The sequence below is a fragment of the Bubalus bubalis genome, chromosome 24 (genome assembly GCF_019923935.1).
Source record: "Bubalus bubalis isolate 160015118507 breed Murrah chromosome 24, NDDB_SH_1, whole genome shotgun sequence".
In the NCBI taxonomy this organism is placed as follows: domain Eukaryota; kingdom Metazoa; phylum Chordata; class Mammalia; order Artiodactyla; family Bovidae; genus Bubalus; species Bubalus bubalis.
In genome coordinates, this window is record NC_059180.1 from 12522252 (window position 1) to 12541601 (window position 19350).

At 48.4% G+C, this 19350-nt stretch overlaps 2 protein-coding genes and 1 long non-coding RNA gene across 16 annotated transcripts in view; 1 reads left to right on the forward strand and 2 right to left on the reverse strand.

Moving 5' to 3' along the window:
• The window catches only part of AUTS2 (activator of transcription and developmental regulator AUTS2), a 1208197-nt gene extending 1204267 nt beyond the window's left edge, over window positions 1-3930 (forward strand). For all 10 annotated transcript variants that reach the window (XM_025274741.3, XM_025274742.3, XM_025274746.3 and 7 more), the window contains one exon: window positions 708-3930. In XM_025274741.3, the coding sequence (XP_025130526.1) occupies window positions 708-1971 (1264 nt within the window). In that variant the 3' untranslated portion in view covers window positions 1972-3930. The remainder of the gene's footprint in view (window positions 1-707) is intronic.
• Window positions 3931-9243: 5313 nt separating this feature from the next.
• On the reverse strand, window positions 9244-9633 carry LOC123331538. The gene is made up of 2 exons (XR_006548224.2): window positions 9495-9633; window positions 9244-9347 (listed from the first exon to the last, which is right to left on the reverse strand). It is a non-coding gene; the product is annotated as an uncharacterized LOC123331538 (long non-coding RNA).
• Window positions 9634-9658: 25 nt separating this feature from the next.
• The window catches only part of LOC123331529, a 38161-nt gene continuing 28469 nt past the window's right edge, over window positions 9659-19350 (reverse strand). Inside the window, exons 2-4 of one of the 5 annotated variants that reach the window (XR_006640580.1) lie at window positions 10940-10995; window positions 10115-10228; window positions 9659-9800 (exon numbers count right to left, since the gene is read on the reverse strand). The gene's annotated coding sequence lies outside the window, so the exon portion shown is untranslated. Of the gene's footprint in view, window positions 9876-10114; window positions 10229-10637; window positions 10802-10939; window positions 10996-19350 lie in introns of those variants that run through there. The other 4 variants (XR_006640581.1, XR_006640582.1, XR_006640579.1 and 1 more) reach the window with 4 other exon arrangements.

Below are 19350 nucleotides of genomic sequence, written 5' to 3' on the forward strand. Positions count from 1 at the left end.
CGTCCCTCGAACACCCTGGTCTCGGCTCTCCGTGTTCTCCCTCTCCTCTGTCACTTCCCACTGTGTGCCCTGTATTCTTAAACCCCCACCCAAGACAGGCCTCTAGAGTTCTTCCACACTTCCGTTCACAGATGGAACTGGTTCTCTCCGGCCCCTTAGGTTTCGTGTCTCTGGACCTGCTGCTGCTTCTGGCATCAGATCCTGGCTTCTCCTTCCTAAGGCAGAGGTGCTTTGTGCGACCCCAGTGTCCTGAAACTGGTTTCCTTTTGAGCCCCTCGGGGGCTTCATCTTGGTTGCCCCATACCTGCGGCCTTTACTCTGAAACCAGCCCTTCCTCTTGCTGTCAGAAGAGAGAGTTTCCCGTGATCCTCTGGTTGTGCTCCCCTGCGGGCTCAGAATCGCAGTGTTGTAACTTGATTCTTCATCCTGAGAATCTAGACAGGCCGCTGCGTGGCCCCATCACTGACCTCATTGGTCGGTTCAGGTTTCTGAAAGTTCTTCCTCCCGGTCTTGATTCAGGTCGGTGCCTCTTACATACACAGTTACGGCCCCTCACACTCTCCCACCCCTCATCCCTCGGGCTTCACCCGCTCAAGCCTCCTCTGGAGTCTAGGCCAGTCAGGTCAGGGTGGCCGGCTGGGCCTCACCTCAGGCAGCCGACCGGCAGCCCAGCTCACCTGCCTCCCGGTGTCCCATCTCCTCCGCAGGGAAAGCGTCGAGAAGAGACACTCCAGCCACCCCTCTCCAGCCCCCGTCCTCCCGGTGAGCACCCTGGGACACGGCCGCAGCTCCGGCGAGCAGATCAGGGGGCATTTGAGCACCGAGGCTCGCGAGAAAGACAAGTGCAAGGACAGGGAGCGGGAGCACTCAGAATCGCGCAAGGACCTGGGTGCCGACGAGCACAAGGCGAAGGAGGGCCCCCTGGCTGAGAAGGACGGCCATGGCCACGAGGGCCGCGCCGCAGGCGAGGAGGCCAAGCAGCTGGCCCGGGTGCCGTCGCCCTATGCGCGGGCGCCCGCTGCCGACAGCGCCCGGCCGGGCAGTGCGGCCAGCCGGGACGCCGAGCCACGCAAGGGCGAGCCGGCCTACGAGAACCCCAAGAAGAGCGCCGAGGTCAAGGTCAAGGAGGAGCGCAAGGAGGACCACGACCTGCCCCCCGAGGCCCCGCCGACCCACCGGTCCTCGGAGCCACCGCCCCCGCCGCCGCCGCCCAGCTCCTCGGCCGGCGTGCACCCGGGGCCCCTGGCCTCCATGCCCGTGGCCGTGGGGATGCCCGGGATCCACCCCATGAACAGCATCAGCGGCCTGGACAGGACTCGCATGATGACGCCCTTCATGGGCCTCAGCCCCATCCCGGGCGGGGAGCGCTTCCCGTACCCCTCCTTCCACTGGGACCCCATCCGGGACCCCCTGAGGGACCCCTACCGGGAACTGGACATTCACCGCAGAGACCCGCTGGGCAGGGACTTCCTGCTGAGGAACGACCCCCTGCACCGGCTCTCGACGCCCCGGCTGTACGAAGCCGACCGCTCCTTCCGGGACCGGGAGCCGCACGACTACAACCACCACCACCACCACCACCACCACCACCCGCTGGCGGTGGACCCGCGGCGGGAGCACGAGCGCGGGGCGCACCTGGACGAGCGCGAGCGGCTGCACGTGCTCCGCGAGGACTACGAGCACCCGCGGCTGCACCCCGTGCACCCGGCCTCCCTGGACGGCCACCTGCCGCACCCCGGGCTGCTCACGCCGGGGCTGCCGAGCATGCACTACCCGCGCATCAGCCCCACAGCGGGCCACCAGAACGGACTGCTCAACAAGACGCCCCCGACGGCGGCGCTGAGCGCACCTCCCCCGCTCATCTCCACGCTGGGGGGCCGCCCCGTGTCCCCCCGCAGGACTACGCCCCTGTCCGCCGAGATCAGGGAGCGGCCTCCCTCCCACACGCTGAAGGACATCGAAGCCCGGTAAGGAGTGGACAGGACGCCGGGCGGGACACAGAGGCCTGCGGGCCGTGTGGCACCGGACTTGCGGGCCTGCCCTCTGCGCGCGCTGGCCAGGCCCGCGTCTCCAGTGCGGGTGGGGAGCCCCCAGCGCTTCCCTGTGTATAAAAAAAAATTATGTATAGACTCGGTGCAGATTTTGAAATGTTTTTTGTATATTCTCTGTTGAAATTTTTCAGATCTTTTAGCCGATTCATACGTTCTCATGTCTCCCCACTCTTTTGGCTTGTCGTATAAAACTTTTTTTGATTTGAACCAAAACAGTGAAGATGACAACACAACACACCCACGCGGTGATAATTGGGGGGTGGGGGGAGCAGACAAGAGTCCACACCATCCACCGTGCAGAGAGCTCTTTGGGGTGAGAAGGGAAGGCTGTGTACATAGTTATGTAAAGAAAAAAGGGGGGGGGGGCGGGCTTGTTGCTTCATGAGCTAATGGTTCATATATGCAAAAGGGTAAGATGAAAGCTTTACTTTGTACAGATGTAAATAGATAAAGAGTAAGTAACATAATACATTAATACTTCTTAAAATGTGCTATTTGCAGACTTAATATCAGCGAGCGCAGCCGGCTTCGGCTGTGTTCCCCATGTATTGTTCTAGACAGCTAAACCCTTCAACTATGCAATGAATGTTAGGGCTTTTCACAAAAGCCCGCCTAACTCAAAGGAGCCTTTTCAAGTCCATTTACAACATACTTAAGGTCATATTTTCCCTGAACAAGCACTTAACGTGATATGACTGTTTTCCTTGCTTGTTTTTTCAAACAGAGAATAATACCTGATTTTGCAAATTGGACCCCCAGGCTGAAACTTTGCATCTGAAGTTGCTTGTGGGCCTCTGGGTGCGTGTAGGGGTGGGGTGGCGAGAGTGCAGCCCCGGAGAGGTAAACCAAGGCCGTGAGCCAACCAACCAGAGCCAGGGAGGACGGGAGTGGTCAGATGCCAAAAGCAGGGGACACAAACAGGCCGCCAGCACCTCGTCACCATCTGTCACATGATTTCACACACCCCTCATGTGGGAACCATGCGTTTTTCAGTTTCCTATCTGTACACCCCTTCTCATTCTGTAATGAGATTCAGTTGCACCCAAACAGATCCTGAAAGGAAGCTTCGCGTTTTCTCAGATGATGGATATGTTTTCACTGTATTCAGTACCTGATGAAGTTCAGGAGCACGTTCCCTAGCATGACTCACCATGCTCCCATCGGTAAGCCAGTCCAGGAGGAGCCGGAGCAGGTCAGCTTTGTGGGGCCGGGGAGCGTTGCAGAGGGCGAAAGGCGGCAGGCAGAGAGACGGTCTTGTGTGTGCGTGTTTTTGAGTTTTGCATCAATCTTACTGTCTCTTCATAATACTTTTATCATACAGTCAGCCTCTTGTCTACCTAATTTGGAGAGAATATGACTTTACTAGCAGAGATACAATATATCTTGTCTACTGGACTGTAAAATATATGTATGAAATAAAATTAGTTCCATTTGGTCTTCTAGTATATTAAAGTGCTATCTGACGTTGTTATCCTGTTTTTGCAAAAAAAAAAAAAGTTAACTACAGACCATTGTTTCTAATAAGCAGAGAGATCTATTTTAGTAGTCAACTGAAGGTTTAGTTGTGAGTTTCAGATTTTGTGAATTCCAAATGTTGTGCAGTGTTTTTGTTTTGTTTTTTTTTTTTAAAGACAACAACTAAAAAGGAAAAAAAAAATCCAAGGAATATGTACACTGGAACCGTAGTGGTAGCTTTCAGTATTGTAAAGAGATTGTTCTATACAGACCTTTTTGCTGTTCCTCCTGTATGTAATAAAGTCCTTTCTAGATCCCATGTGAAAAGAAACGTGAAGCGACTTGAGTCTTCAGCATGTTCTCATCGGCGGAGCCTTCTTGTGTTATGTAAACTGTGCCATGTTATTAAAAAATGTGAACCAAGCTTCCAGCTGCCTGTTTGTGTGGGGTGGCCACCTTACCACAGGGACGAAGCCGTGCCTGCGAGACAGGCCAGGCCCTGGAAGAGAAGAGCCTTGAAGCCTTGAGTGCGGACGGAAGGCTGGCCGCCCTCTCTGACCCACGTAGCCTCTGCCGGTTAGTTTCTGTAGACGTCTGCCCTCTGTACAACCGGAGTGTTTGGTTTGATTGCATGTTCTGAGTCCTGGGGAGGTGATTTTGGATTGCGTAGGGGGTGAATATGCAGGCTGAGTTAGCCAGCGCCCTTTGTGTCTTGCGCCTCCTTCAAAACCCAGCGTGTGCTGTGGCTGCGTTGATGACACCTGATCGAGGGCCCCTGCCACAGCCGGCGTAAGCCTGTTCTTCGCATTGCAATCTGAGGGCTCGGTCTGCTGTGTGTGACTTCAGACCTTTCAGGTATGTCCCTGTCTTTTCCTGTGTCTTGTTGAATTACCTGGCGTAACCCTCACCAGCTTGCAGATCTCTCCCTCATCCTCTAAAACCTGTTCTGTCTTTTCAAGATGTAAAACCTGTTACACTTCCTGTTGTCCACATGATGGATGATGAGTGTTTGTGTCTTAACTGGAGGAAACAAAGGCAGTCCGGCTTTAGCAGGATGTGGGTGGCTGCTGTTGGAGAACTGGAAATGGAAATGAACAGAAACGGGGGGCTGGCGGTCTATGCTGAGGACACCTGCAGCTTCACGGGCAGAGGAGGGTGGTGCTGGCACAGGGGGCTCTGGAAGGCTGCTGGCTGGGGGCACCAGACTCCCAGGCTTGGAAAGCTGATGATGGGCTTGAATGAAGGTTGCCCCCTTTACCCTGCTCTTATGCTAAATACCCAGCTCCCAGGCTGGAGAAAATAACTTGAAGAAAGACTAGTAGATTGGAAAGCATAATAACCACTGTTTTTTAAATCAGGCAATTCTCAGGACCTTTCAAACACTCACCATCCATGGCCTTGCTGGCAGACCACCCTGCTCCCGCTGTCCCGAGCACTCTTTCCAGGCCGCCACTTGCAATGCAAGACCGGAAGTTACTGTCAAGTCAGTCACGGTACTGAATCCCCCGGGCTTTATTCCTCTCAAGACCTGGCAGATTTTCCCTCTAATTGCGTTCTGCTCCCCAGCACTGATGGGTACCAGCACAACTTGATTTCCTGCTAACCTACAGATGCTCTAATTATCTCCACAGTCTTAGACCCACAGTGATCTTGTTACCTGCTAATGGCACATGACAAGTGAAAGCGCGGATATGATGATGCAATAATTAGCATTTCCAGATGGATATTCACAACAGCGTTGGCTGTTGATCCTCTCTTTGCCTCAATCAAGGTGGATGAGACGAAATGAGACGTGACTGTCGATGTCATATACAAACAGCGTAAAAAGACACTGCCCTTAGCTGTACCAGGGTGGATGCCTAAGGTGTGTGTGTATCCGTCCTGAGGCACAAACTTGGCCTCGGTGCCATTAAATCAAAGAAAAGATGACCAAAGTGACATGGGCTTTTTCACATATTATTTTTAAAAGTCTGTCTTCTCTAAAAAAAATATATATATATGACTTTTTGAGCAATTTCTTAGACATGGAAAGTTTCAAGAGGACAGAGGTATTTATCAGATAGAAAATAATATCAAAGACAGTTCTGTGTAATGAGATTGCTGAAAAGTACAAAGCTAGTTCTCACCAGACAGAACCTCCGACAAGGACCTTAAACCCACAGCCTGGTGTAAGCCACCCTCCTGGCTTCTGTTCTCAGTGACATTAAAATCACAGCTTCTCTGGAACTGTTTCTTAAATGTGTAAAATGAGACCATCTGAATAAATCAAGACCTAAAAGCAGGCAGGTTTTGGTGCGCAGGTTCTGGAGCTGGTGGAGCTGGTATAGAGAACAGCCCACACAAGAGACAAAGTCGCTTTTCCTTTTTACCAACTCAGCTCCTGTATCATGAGGCTTCTTTGTTAAAGATCAGCAGACATGGCAGTTCCAGTGGTTCTAACTCAGGCCTGAGTGTTTCTCACCTGGTGGGGGCGGGCAGGGTCTGGCTGGAGCATCCGGGATGTTGGCACATTCGGGCTCCCACCTACCCACTGATCGCCTGATGCAGATGACCTGGGGTTCGACCCCTGAGTGGGTGTTTGGAGATGCACTGTGGCCAGGAAGAGCCCTGGGCCACAAGCCTTCAGGGCCCCTGTCCTTGGCCGGTCCTGGACCTCAGTTTCCTTCAGTTCAGTCGCTCAGTCGTGTCCGACTATTTGCGACCCCATGAATCACAGCACGCCAGGTCTCCCCGTCTATCACCAACTCCCGGAGTTCACTCAAACTCACGTCCATCGAGTTGGTGATGCCATCTACCCATCTCATCCTCTGTTGTCCCCTTCTCCTCCTGCCCCCAATCCCTCCCAGCATCAGTCTTTTCCAATGAGTCAACTCTTCCTTAGGGGTCACTTAAATGAGTTGGCTTACAGCTTCTTCAAACTGTTTGGACTGTCTCTCTCTTGGGCCTCTGGTTACTCTTTTTAATTCTCTCAAAAATATCTACAAATAAAAAATGCTGGAGAGGTTGTGGAGAAAAGGGAACCCTCTTGCACTGTTGGTGGGAATGTAAATCGAGTCAGCCACTACAGAGAACAATATGGAGGTTCCTTAAACTAAAAATAGAACTCCTGTATGACCCAGCAATCCCACTACTGGGCATATACCCTGAGAAAACCGAAGTTCAAAAAGACGCACGCACCTCAATGTTCATTGCAGCACTAGGCACAACAGCCAGGATACGGAAGCAACCTACATGTCCATCTTCAGAGGAATGGGTAAAGATGCGGCGCTCATGTACGACGGCATGAAAAGGAGCGAAACTGGGTCATTTGTAGAGGTGTGGATGGACCTAGAGTCTGTCAGGTTACTTTTGAAAACCTGTTTACCTTCTCACACCCTGTTCAGTTCCCCTCGCTTCTTGGCAACTTTATATCTGCCTTTATCTTCAGGGTCTCTTCCTCAAGAGCCTGTTTCATGCTGATGCCTGCCCCCTCCCAGGACCCTCCTAGGGCTGAGCCTGCTCTCTGAGCTCCCCTCCCACACCCTCCTCTCAGCCCTTCCTGTCCTGGGGTCCTGCAGGGCCCTGTCTTCTCTACTGCAGGATGGTCAGCTTCTCAAGGTGGAGTCTGAACGACATGTGCCCCAGATAAGGCCTGTGCCTGGGTAGAGAAGATCCCCTGGAATAGGAAATGGCAACCCCGCTCCTGGAACTCTTGCCTGGAAAATCCCATGGACAGAGGAACCTGGTAGGCTCCATGGGGGTCGCAGAGTCAGATATGACAGAGTGAGCACACACAGGGGCATGAGGCCACACCGCGGCTGGCTCCCTGAACCGGAAGACTGCACGGAGCTTTGACTCACAAACCTTTTTGACTGTAACGCACGTACATCGTGATGCTGGGCATGCGCACACACCCGACACGGGTTTGATGAAGCAATGCTCCTGTTGTGTGTGGTGAGCTCTGTTTTTCACTCTGTCCTCTTTTTATTCCTTCTTTGCAATGCTGGTCACACCCACTAATTCATCTCACACCCTTGGAATCATGGGTCTCACCCTCTACTTTGAAAGTAGCATCACGCAAGAAATCCTCCAGGCTCTGAAGGAAGGTGAGGTCACGTGGGCAGAGGGCCCAGGCTGCCTTCTGCTCCCAGGACTGCTACCCTCTTACCTGACTCTCCCTAAACCCCGCTCCACGCCGCTGCCAGCTGTGCTCCCAGGCTCCACACCATCCCTTATTTACAGAGGACGCCAGAGGGAGCCTGCGTTCTCACCCGCCCTTCAAAGTCCTGCCCCTCCAGCGCCTGGGGACCTGTCACCATCATCTCTCCAGCCTTTCCCAGCACACCCTGGCCATTCACACCTCTGTGTCTCTGTTCCCTCTGTGGTCTCTTCATCTAGCAAGCTGAGGCTTACTCCAAAAGCCATCCCCTCCAGGAAGCCTCCCCTGACTGTTCCTTGTCTCCCCACCACCCTTCATAGTTCACTGCTTATTCTAGTGGTTCGCAACGGCTGGGCCAGCATCAACACCAGGGAATTTGTTAGAAATACAGATTCTCAGCCCTCCACCTCTAACCTCCTGAATCCATAACAGAGTAGGGCCCAGGGATCTGGGTCTTCACCAACCCTCCAGGTGATTCTCATGGGCAACCAAGCTTGAGAACCACTGGCTCAGACTGTGTGAAAAGCTCAAGGTGAAGTTCTGGCCTAAGGCTGCAAAAAGAATCACTGAGGCAACAGAAAATGAATCTGGGGGAGAAGCTGTTTTTGGCTTTTCAGCCTGATCCACAATCCTGCTGGATCACAAAGAGATGGTAACCTTGCAGGAGACAGACAGGCACTTCCTGCTTCTCTCGCCAGTTCTCATCACGGACTCACGCATCGCTATCGGCATGAAACAGCAGAGAGGGCCACCTCTCCTTAGCAGTAAAAACAAGAGCCAGTGTTAACAGAGTGCTTGCTCTGTGTGCTGTGATGTTTTCAACAGCCTTACAAGGTGTAACCCCAATTGGACAGTGAGAACAACAAAACCCATACAGGTGAGGGGACTTGCCTGTGTTTAAGCACATAACTTAGATACACACCAGGGGCAGTCCCTCTCCAGAGCCTGCATCGTAACCCTGTTACCACCGAGAAGAGGCTGACTGAGTTAGTCTGTCCCACAGACAGCAACGGCAAGGACACTGTTTACCTACTTAACGCTCACTGGGAATTAACACCATGCATATTCCAGAGGCTGCAGACTGCTGGCCTGCAGAGGAAGGAGGGAAGAAACAAGTACTGTGCTTGACTCAATGATCAGAATACCCTATGAGGCAAGGATTATGATTAATCCAAGTCTGTGTATCTGTGGTTTTGTTTTTTAAATTAGAGGCTTGTGCAGTCCAAAGCAGCCCACACGATGTCCTATTTGATCCAGAACGACCTTAGAATACAGTAATTTTACGTTCATAAACCAGAAGTCGTGACCCCACTGAGCCTCAGTTCCGGACGAGGCCATGTGCCCTGAGCTGCCTGCACCCACATCACTCCCAGGGCCCCACACGTCACCCTCCACGGTTTCCGGACATGTTAGTTGGATGTGAGTGGGCCATTTGTGACTGTGGACACGTGTGAGTGTTTAATCGCATTTTTTAAAACAAAGTAAGCTCGTATCTATTAAAGTAGAACTAAAATTCCAGGCAATAAACGGGCAGTCCTCAGAAGTCCGTTGTAATGTGGAATTTTCATCCATTTAGACAGATTGTCACCCCAGTGGGTCTGTATTAATGCAACTAAGATGCCATCTGCTGGGATTCACACACACCCTCACAGCAGCGAAGGTTCCAGAATCCATTAGTGGATGTAGTGTAAACGGACATTCATCTGTTTGAGAAACCAGGAGGGCATTCTGTTGGCCGGGTTCTTGCTAAGGGCTGGGGCTACAGCAGGAGCCTAGAGGACAAGGCTCCTCCTCCGCCCACCCCACCCCTGACCTCCCCCTCCCGCCCCCCCCCCCCTCCGTGGGCTTACATCCAAGGGAAGACAAACAGCGATAAAAGCTGTGAAAAGTGAGGACTGTGGCGAAAGAGCCCCTGAGCGAGACTGATGGGCAGCAAGGCATTTTCAAGAACGTTGAGTTCATGGAATGCAGCCTTCTGTTCCAGCCAGGTGTGGCTGCAGCCCACTTCTCCTTTGCTCCTGAGTTTTCCCAAACCCCCTTCTGCTCTGACAGGCTTCCACCCGAGAGTGGGAGATGTGTCTTTGTCTCCGTTTGCTTCCCCTGCAGTCCTGCTAACGGCCAGGTGATGGCGCCTCCGAGTTCCTTCTGGAAGGTGCCTGAGGGCAGAGATGCAACCAGGGATATAATGGATTGAAGCCAGGTAAAGCCATCACGCCCCTCGGTAATCTCACCTCAAAAAAGGGAAAGAAGGCAAGAAACTGGACTTAATCAACTAATTTTTAATCTCTCTATTAGTTCAAACATTGTGTTTTTAAAGCTGGATAGGATTTTATTTGCTAATGTTCAAGGAAGAAAAGAAATGCCAAGATAAAAACGGGGAAGTGCAAGTGATGCTTGAAAGAAGGCCAGAAAGGAGCCCCGAAAGCCGGATTCAGAAAGAACTTTGGGGGCCAGGGACCAAAGGTCTTACCTGTGAGGGCAGATTCTACTTATAAACAGAACTTCCAGGGACTCCACAGCGGCACCCGAATTCCTCTCCCTTTTTGTTGAGCATCTCTCTCTAGCTCCAGCCCACTGACACGTCCTGGAATTGAGATGGAGCACCATCTACATGCTGCAGCCTCCACTCACTCTCCAGAGGGCAGGGGAGGGTCCCCCACCCTGCCTTCCTGATACGTGGGCCCCCTGTGGGGCCAAGGGGCGCCCACTTGTTTGTCCCCTCTTCCAGCCCATCACCTACACCTGCAGGAGGCAGAAGGCAGCCCCCAACTCTGACCCTCAAGTCTCCCTCCTGCCCCCACTCAGCCACATGACCACCCTCTGCCTCGGACCTCAGCATTAATTCCAACTTCCTCCATTGCTGTCTCATCCTCTTGGCCCTCAGTAAGTATCCCCTCTGCTTCCCTCCGCTCTCCTCCAGTCCCTTCCTCCCAGTGTTCAAGAAACCTTCCCTGGCCCTCTGGCCAATTGTTACCACAAACCCCATTTTTCACCTCTCTAGACCTGCCTTCACCTTCACCTTCTTGTCCCCCAGCAACGCCCCTCGCACGGACACGCCCCTCGCGCGTTCCTCGATTGCAAGTAGGGAGTTTTAACCACTAGACCGCCAGGGAATTGGCACCACCGGGCAGGCCCTGGCTCCTTCCGTGAATCAGCAGCGACCAGGCTGTAACAGCTGTGGGGAGTGGCAGCCAGCTGTAGCTCCAGCCCTTTCCTGCCAGCTGAGCGCTCGTGAGTGAGGGAAATGGGACCGGGGTCCATGCCTGGCTGGTTCTAGGATGGACCCTTTCCGCACCGGGGCCACAGCTGGTTTCGAAGGAGCTTCACAGGAGGTTTTTCTGGAATGCCAGCCTAAAGGGAATCAGCAGATAATATTCAGTTGTAAGAAAGAATTTAGAGTTGAACAATAAAGAAGGCAGAGAAGCGAAGAATTGATGCTTTCGAACTGTGGTGCTGGGGAAGACACCCAGCTTGGACGGCAAGGAAATCAAACCAGTCAATCCTAAAGGAAATTAACCCTGAATACTCATAGGAAGATTCAAGCTGAATCTGAAGCTCCGTTACGCTGGCCATCTGATGCAAAGAGCTGACTCATTGGAAAAGACTGATGCTGGAAAAGACTGAGGGCAGGAGAAGAGGACAACAGAGGATGAGATGATTGGATGGCCTTGGCCTCACTGATTCAAAGGACATGAACTTTGGAAAACTCCCGGAGATGGTGAAGGGCAGGGAGGCCTGGCATGCTGCAGTCCATGGGGTCACAAAGAGTCTGACACAACTTGGTGACTGAACAACAACATAGATACTCTGCCCAGTCTCCTTCTGGGCCAACATTTAGCAAAACTAAGTACAAGACCACAATCAAGAGACAGACACTGGGTACAATCCACCAATCTTATTCATGTCTCCCCATTTTAGTTAAACTTATTCATGTGTGTCTGTGTTTTAAGTTCTTTACCATGTTATCACCAATAGAGATTCATCCAGCTCCAAAGCCAAGATTTTGGGCAGTTCTAATATCACAAGGGTCCTTGTGTGGTGCCCCCCTCCAATCCTAATCCCTGCCAATCACCACTCTGTCTCCATCTCTAAAATTCTGTCATTTCATAAATGTTATATAAATGGAATCATAGAAGACATAGCTCTGTAGGACTGGCTTTTTTTCCCACTTTTCCCTGGAGACATATGCAAGTGGCCGTGTATAACAATAGTTCAGCTTTTCCTTCTTTATTGCTGAGGAGTATTCCACAGTTATGTCCCCCTAAAATCGATGCGTTGTTGTTTAGTCACTAAGTTGTGTCCAACTCTTTTGTGACCCCATGGACTGTAGCCCGCCAGGTTCCTCTGTCCATGGGATTTTCCAGGCAAGAATACTGGAGTGGGGTGCCATTTCCTTCTCCAGGGGATCTTCCTGACTCAGGGATCAAACCTGCAACTCCTGCATTGGCAGGCAGATTCTTGACCACTGAGCCACCTGGGATGTCCCAAAACTCAGATACTAAAGCCCTAACTGCCCATGCGACCATCCTGGAAACAGGCCTTTAAGGAGGTGATTAAGTTTAAATGAGATCAGGGGCGTGAGCCCTGATCTGATGGAATCTGTGGGCATCGTCTTTACAAAGGACAACAGACACCAAAAAAAAAAAAAAAAAAAACCTCTCCCCCTCTTCCACATGAGGACTCTGAGCCAGAAGCCAGCCCCTGCTGGAACCTTGATCCTGGTCTTTCCGGTCTCCAGACTATGAGAAAATGTTTCTGTTGTCTAAGTCATCCGGTCTGTGGTGCTTTGCTATGGCAGTTTAAGTAGCCTCAGCCGCCTAATACATAAGAACCACCGTTTGTTTAGCCATTCGCCTGCAGGAAGAAATCTAAGCTATTTTTAGTTTGAGCCGTTGAGGAAATGCCAGCATGTTTCAAGGGACTGACAATTTAGAGTAATCTCTATGACAGCAATACATCTAAGTCACATTTGTTAAATAATTAGTAAAATCCTAAGCATCCGAAAATTAAGACTGCACATTTGCATAACCTATGGGTCAGGAGACCAGCCAGGATGGCAGAATAGAAAGACCCTAAGTTCATCTCCTCTCTCAGGCACACCCAAATTACAACTATCTGCTGAACAACCACTGATGAAAAAGCACAGAACCTGCCAGGAAAGACCTTCTACAACTAAAGACAGAGAAGGAACCACAATGAGATGGGCAGGAGGGGTGGAGTCATGATACACTCAAGTCCCATAAGCCCGGGTGGCTGAGCCACATGTCAGGCTCCCCAGCCCACAGGGTCTCACACTCGGAAGATAAGCCCACAGAGCATTTGGCTGTGAACCTCCTATGAATCTTCAGGAGACCCAGAGAGCTAGAGAGAATAGACATCACTGTTAAAGCGGACACACAGGGATATCCATGGTGGTCCAGTGGCTAAGACTCTGCGCTCCCAATGCAGGGGGCCCGGGTTTGATCCCTGGTCGGGGAATTAGATCCCGCATGCTGCCAGCTAAAGATCCTGCATGCCCTAATGAAGATCAAAGGTCCCACGTGCCGCAACCAGGACCAGCACAGCCAAATACATAAATAATTTTTTTCTTCTAAAAGGGGGCACACACAAAACCACACACTCTGGGACCTAGGGCAGAGGCAGTGATTTGAAAGGAGCCTGAGTCAGACATGCCCACTTATCTTGGAGAGTCTCCCGGAGCGGCAGGAGACAACGGCAGCTGCCCCTGGGAGCACGGGCAGTGGCAGCAGGCATCTCTGGGGGCTCGGTTCACCAGCTGGAGGCTGGTGGTGCTGCTCAGGGCCGTTGGAATCCTCCCTGTAGGCTATTAGCCTCCTTCTAGCGGACCCCAGACCCACCCAGGCCCAACAGGCTGTAGTCACCAGTGCTGGGACATCTCAAGTCCAACAGCTAAGTGTGGACACAGCACCCACCCCCCAGCAGACAGGTTGCCTTAAGATCCCCTGAGCCCACAGCCACCCCTGGACATGGCTCTGCCCACCAGGGAGCCCAGGACCCAGCCCCACAGACCAACATGTCAATTAAACAGAATAGAGAGCCCAGAAATAAACCTATATTCTTAGGGTCAATTAAGCTATGACACAGGAGGTAAAAATATATGATGGAGAAAAGACAACCTCTTCAGTAAGTGGTGCTGAGAAAACTAGACAAATACATGTCAAATAAAGCAATTAGAACATTTCCTAACACCCTATGCAAAAATCACAATGGATTAAAGACCTAAATGAGAGACATGACACCATAAAAGTCCTAGAATGGAAGAAAATATTTGCAGATAATATGACTGTCAGTGGGTTAATATCAAAACTATACAAACATCTCATAAGACTCAATATCAAAAAAACCAAAGAACTCAATCAAAAAAAGCTAATTGGAAAGAAGAGCTGATTGACATTTTTCCAAAGAAAACATACTGATGACCAGCAGGTACATGAAAAGATGCTCAACATTGCTAATTACTCCGTTCAGTTCAGTTCAGCCACTCAGTCGTGTCCGACTCTTTGCAACCCCATGAATCGCAGCACGCCAGGCCTCCCTGTCCATCACCAACTCCCGGAGTTCACTCAGACTCACGTCCATCAAGTCGGTGATGCCATCCAGCCATCTCATCCTCTGTCGTCCCCTTCTCCTCCTGCCCCCAATCCCTCCCAGCATCAGAGTCTCTTCTAATGATTCAGCTCTTCGCATGAGGTGGCCGAAGCAAATCAACCATGAGATTTTAACTCACACCTATCATCATGAGATTTCACCTCAGAATGACTATTAGAAAGTCTACAGAACAAATGTTGGTGAATATGTAGATAAAAGGGAAGACTTGTGCACTCTTGGTGGGGATGTAAATTTGTGTAACCATTATGGAAAACAATATGGAGGTTCCTCAAAAAACTAAAAACAAAACTACCCTAGGATCCAGCAGTTCCACTCCTGGGTATACATCCATAAAAAAATGAAAACACTACATAAGATACAAGCACCCCAGGTTCACAGCAGCACAGTTTACAATAAGCAAGATATAGAAGCAACCCAGGTGTCCACTAAGAGATGAATGGATAATGAAGATGTGGTACACACACATATACAGACATATACACACACAATGGAGTATTAACCATAAAAAACGAAATGCTGCCATTTGCTGGCTGCAATGTAGACAGATTTAGTAAATATTATGCTTGGTGAAATAGAAAAAGACAAATAATGAATGATACCACTTATATGTGGAATATAAAACAAAACACGAACATATATAACACAACAAAGTCACAGATACAGAAAACAAACTAGAATTTATCAGTGGTGAGAGGGAAGGGAGGTAGGGAAGATAGGGTATGGTATTAAGAGATACGAACTACTGTGTATAAAATAGATAAGTAGCAGGGATATATTATACAACAAGGGAGCTACAGCCATTATTTTGTAATAATCTTTAATGGAGTATAATCTATAAAAACACTGAATCACTATGCTATTTACCTGAAACTAATAAAATATTTAAATGAACCATACTTGAATTTCAAAAAAGAGGTAAAAACAAATTTAAATTTCAGTCAGCATCATAAAATTTTAGTGGAACACACCCCCAAAAAGTAAATGAAGTAAATAAGTTACAAGGATATATTGTACAGCATATGAAATATAGCCAATATTTTATAATAATCTTAAAGTGTACATATAACATTTTTGAATCACTGTTACACACTTGAAACTAATATTGTAAATCAACTATACCTCAATAAAAAGTAAAATAAACGAAGAAGCTGAACTTATTTTAAAAAAAGACTGCAGCAAAAAAAGAAAAAAAAAACAGATCTAATCAACAAATTCAGTAACTTTGAATCAAAATATAAATCAGCAGCATTTCTATACACTAACAACACTCTATAAAAGAAAGAAAATAATTTCATTTACAATAGCATCAAACAATGCAACACTTAGGGATAATTTTAACCAAGGAGATGGAAGACCGCTACACTAAAAACTGTAAGACATGGATGAAAGGGAATGAAGATGACACAGATAAATGGGAAGATAGCCCATGTTCATAGATCAGAAGAACAAATATTGCTACAGTATCCATACTACCCAAAGCTATCTATAAGTTAATGCAATCCTTATGAAGATTCCAATGGTATTTTTCATAACAGAAAAAAAATCCCCAAATTCCCATAATTTTTAAAGGAACTTGACCAGAAAAGCAATCCGGAAAAAGAATAACAAAGCCTGAGGCAGCACAGTGACTTTTGATTTCAAACTCTATTGTACGGCTATAGTCATCAAAATAGTATGGTACCACCATAAAAAGAAGCACATAAGCCAAAGAACAGAACCAACGGCCTGGAAATAAACACATACATATATCATCAACAAATATTTGACAAAAGAGCCTAGAATTTTCAGTGGAGAAAAGGAAGCCTCTTCAGTAAGTGATGCTGGGAAAAATTGGATATTCACAGACAAAAGCATGAAACAAGACCCTGTCTTATACTAGTCACAAAAATTAACTTGAAATGGACTAAAGACTTAACTGTAAGGATAGAAGCCATAAAACTCCTAATAGAAAAACAGAAAACTCTTCTTGTCAGAACAGTGGCGCTGCCAGACTCTCCCCTCTGGAACTACAGCAAGAATCTCAGCATCAAGAGGCCACGGTTGGAACTATGTCTGTGAGCATCTGTGTTTTACATCAACTTATTTTGTGTATTTGGTAGCAAGGCGTGCCCTAAGATGGGCTTCCCAAGCGGCAAGAATTCACCTGCCAATGCAGGAGACGAAAGAGGCACGGATTCGATTCCTGGGTTAGGAAGATCTCCTGGAGAGGAAATGGCAACCTGCTCCAGTATCCTTGCCTGAAGAATTCCAAGGACAGAGGAGTTTGGCGAGCTACAGTCCACGGGGCCACAGAGAGTCGGATTCGACTGAGCGACTATGCACGCACTCATGCCCGAAGGTAACTGCTTCTTCAGTTCACATCATTTAAGCTCATGGAAGGTGTCAATGGAACACTCCTCTTTCGGGAAGCAGGGGAAGCCTGTACCACTCTACTATTGCTGTACCACTGGGAACCAGTAGCAATAAAACAGGAATAAATTACTGATCCATGAAACGTCAATGAATCTCAAATGCATCATGCTAAGCAAAGGAAAAGAAACCAGACTCAAAAGGCTACAAACTCTATGTGTCTATATATATGGTGCTCTGGAAAAGGCAAAAGTGTGAAGATAGAAAAACGGATCTCTGGTTGCTGGGGGTGAGGGTGGGAGAACTGGGGGGCCTGGAGCTGTTCTGTAGTTTGAAGGTGGTGACGGTTACATGACTAGATGTAGTTATCCAAACTCCTAAAATCGTTGACCAAAAAGGGTGGGTTTTACCAGAAAATTTAGAAATCAACTTCTGTTGATGAAATGACACCATAGTAAGTCAGACAGAGGAAGACAAATATCGTTAAGATATTGCTTATATGTAAAATCTTCTAAAAATGGTACAAATGAACCTATTTACAAAACAGAATTAGAATCACCGAAGTAGAAAACAAACTTACAGTTACTGGGGTGGTGGGGGGAAGAGGAGGTGAGATAAATTGGAGGGTCAGGACTGACAAATACACACTACTATATATAAAATAGATAACTAGTAAGGATCTAGGGAATAGCATAGGGAACTCTGCTCAATATTCTGTAATGACCTATATGGGGAAAAAAAACCTTAAAAGGAGTGAATATATGTACCTGTATAATGGCTTCACTTTGCTCTACAGCAGAAATGATCAACATTGTATATCAACTGTATGTCAATAAAATTTTTTTAAAAATCAGTGAAAAGACAAACCACAGACTAGAGGTACTTGCCCACATATAACCAACAAAGGACAAATATCTAGAACATGAGTTCTTTTTTTTTTAACCAAGCAACAACTGAATAGTAAAATGGGTAAAATTTTTGACAAATACTCCCCAAAGAGGGAAATACAAAGATCTGTTCCATGCGAAACGGTGCACGCCTCATTAGTCTGCAGGAAAATGCAAATTGAAATCCTGATGAGATATGGCCACACACCCACCCGAATGACAAAAATCAAAACATCTAATAGTGTCTGCTGGCAAGGATAACAATGACCGTGGGCGTGTGAGTAAGTTCAGCCACTCTGGACATCACTTTGGCTTTGTCTAGAAGGAAGATCTCTATCCCATATCAACCAACTCCACTTCTGAGTTCACAGCTTGGGGACTGACATGCAGGTCACCTGAGCACCAATGTTTAGAGCAGCGTTTTCAGTAATAACCCTACTGGGAACAACTGCGCCTCCATCAACATTAGCTTTGGGAGACAACATACAGCTGGCCAACAGGCCCATGAAAAGATGCTCAGCATGGCTAATTATTAGAGAAATGCAAATCAAAACTACAATGAGATCTCATCTCACATCAGTCAGAACGGTCATCATTACAAAATCTACAGATAACAAGTGCTGGAGAGGGGTGGAGAAAAGGGAACCCTAAGACACTGAGTGGGAATGTAAGCTCGTGCGGCCATTATGGAAAACAGCACGGAAGTTCCTCAAAAAACTAAAAAATAGAACTACCACATGATCCAGCAAGCCCACTCCTGGGCGTATATCTGAACAAAACTCTAATTCGGAAGGTTACACACCCCTGTGTTCACAGCAGCACTATTCACAACAGCCAAGACACAGAAACAGCCTAGACGCCCACCGACAGGTGAATGGGTAGAGGATGGGGCACGTATATATCAAATGGACGTTACTCAGTCATAAAAAAGAGTGAAATAACATCATTTGCAGCAACATAGATGGATCTGGAGATTATCATACTACGTGAAGTAAATCAGAGAAAGATAAACACCATATCACTTATATGTGGAATCCAAATTATGACACAAATGAGCTTATCTATGAAACAGAAACAGCCATAGACATGGAGAACAGATACGTGGTTGCCAAGGAAGCAGGGGAGGGATGCAGTGGGAATTTGGGATTGGAAGATGCAAACTGTTAAGCTATTGCACATGGAATGGATAAGCAACAAGGTCCTGCTGCATAGCACAAGGAACTATATTCAGTACCCTGTGATAAACCATAATGGAAACAAATTTTAAAAAAAATGTATGCTGCTGCGGCTGCTAAGTCGCTTCCAGTCGTGTCCGACTCTGTGCGACCCCATAGACGGCAGCCCACCAGGCTCCCCCATCCCTGGGATCCTCCAGGCAAGAACACTGGAGTGGGTTGCCATTTCCTTCTCCAATGCATGAAAGTGGAAAGTGAAAGTGAAGTCACTCAGTCGTGTCCGACTCTTCGCGACCCCATGGACTGCACCCTACCAGGCTCCCCCGTCCCTGGGATCCTCCAGGCAAGAACACTGGAGTGGGTTGCCATTTCCTTCTCCAAGGCATGAAAGTGGAAAGTGAAAGTGAAGTCGCTCAGTCGTGTCCAACTCTTCACGACCCCATGGACTGCACCCTACCAGGCTCCTCTGTCCATGGGATTTTCCAGGCAAGAGTACTGGAGTGGGTTGCCATTGCCTTCTCTGAAAAGAATGTATACATATGTATAATTAAATCACTTTGCTGTACAGCAGAAATTAACACTGTAAATCAACTATACTTCAACAAAAGAAAAACAGTAGAGCTTCGGGTGATTTCCAACAAGTGATGGGATATTATACAACTAAA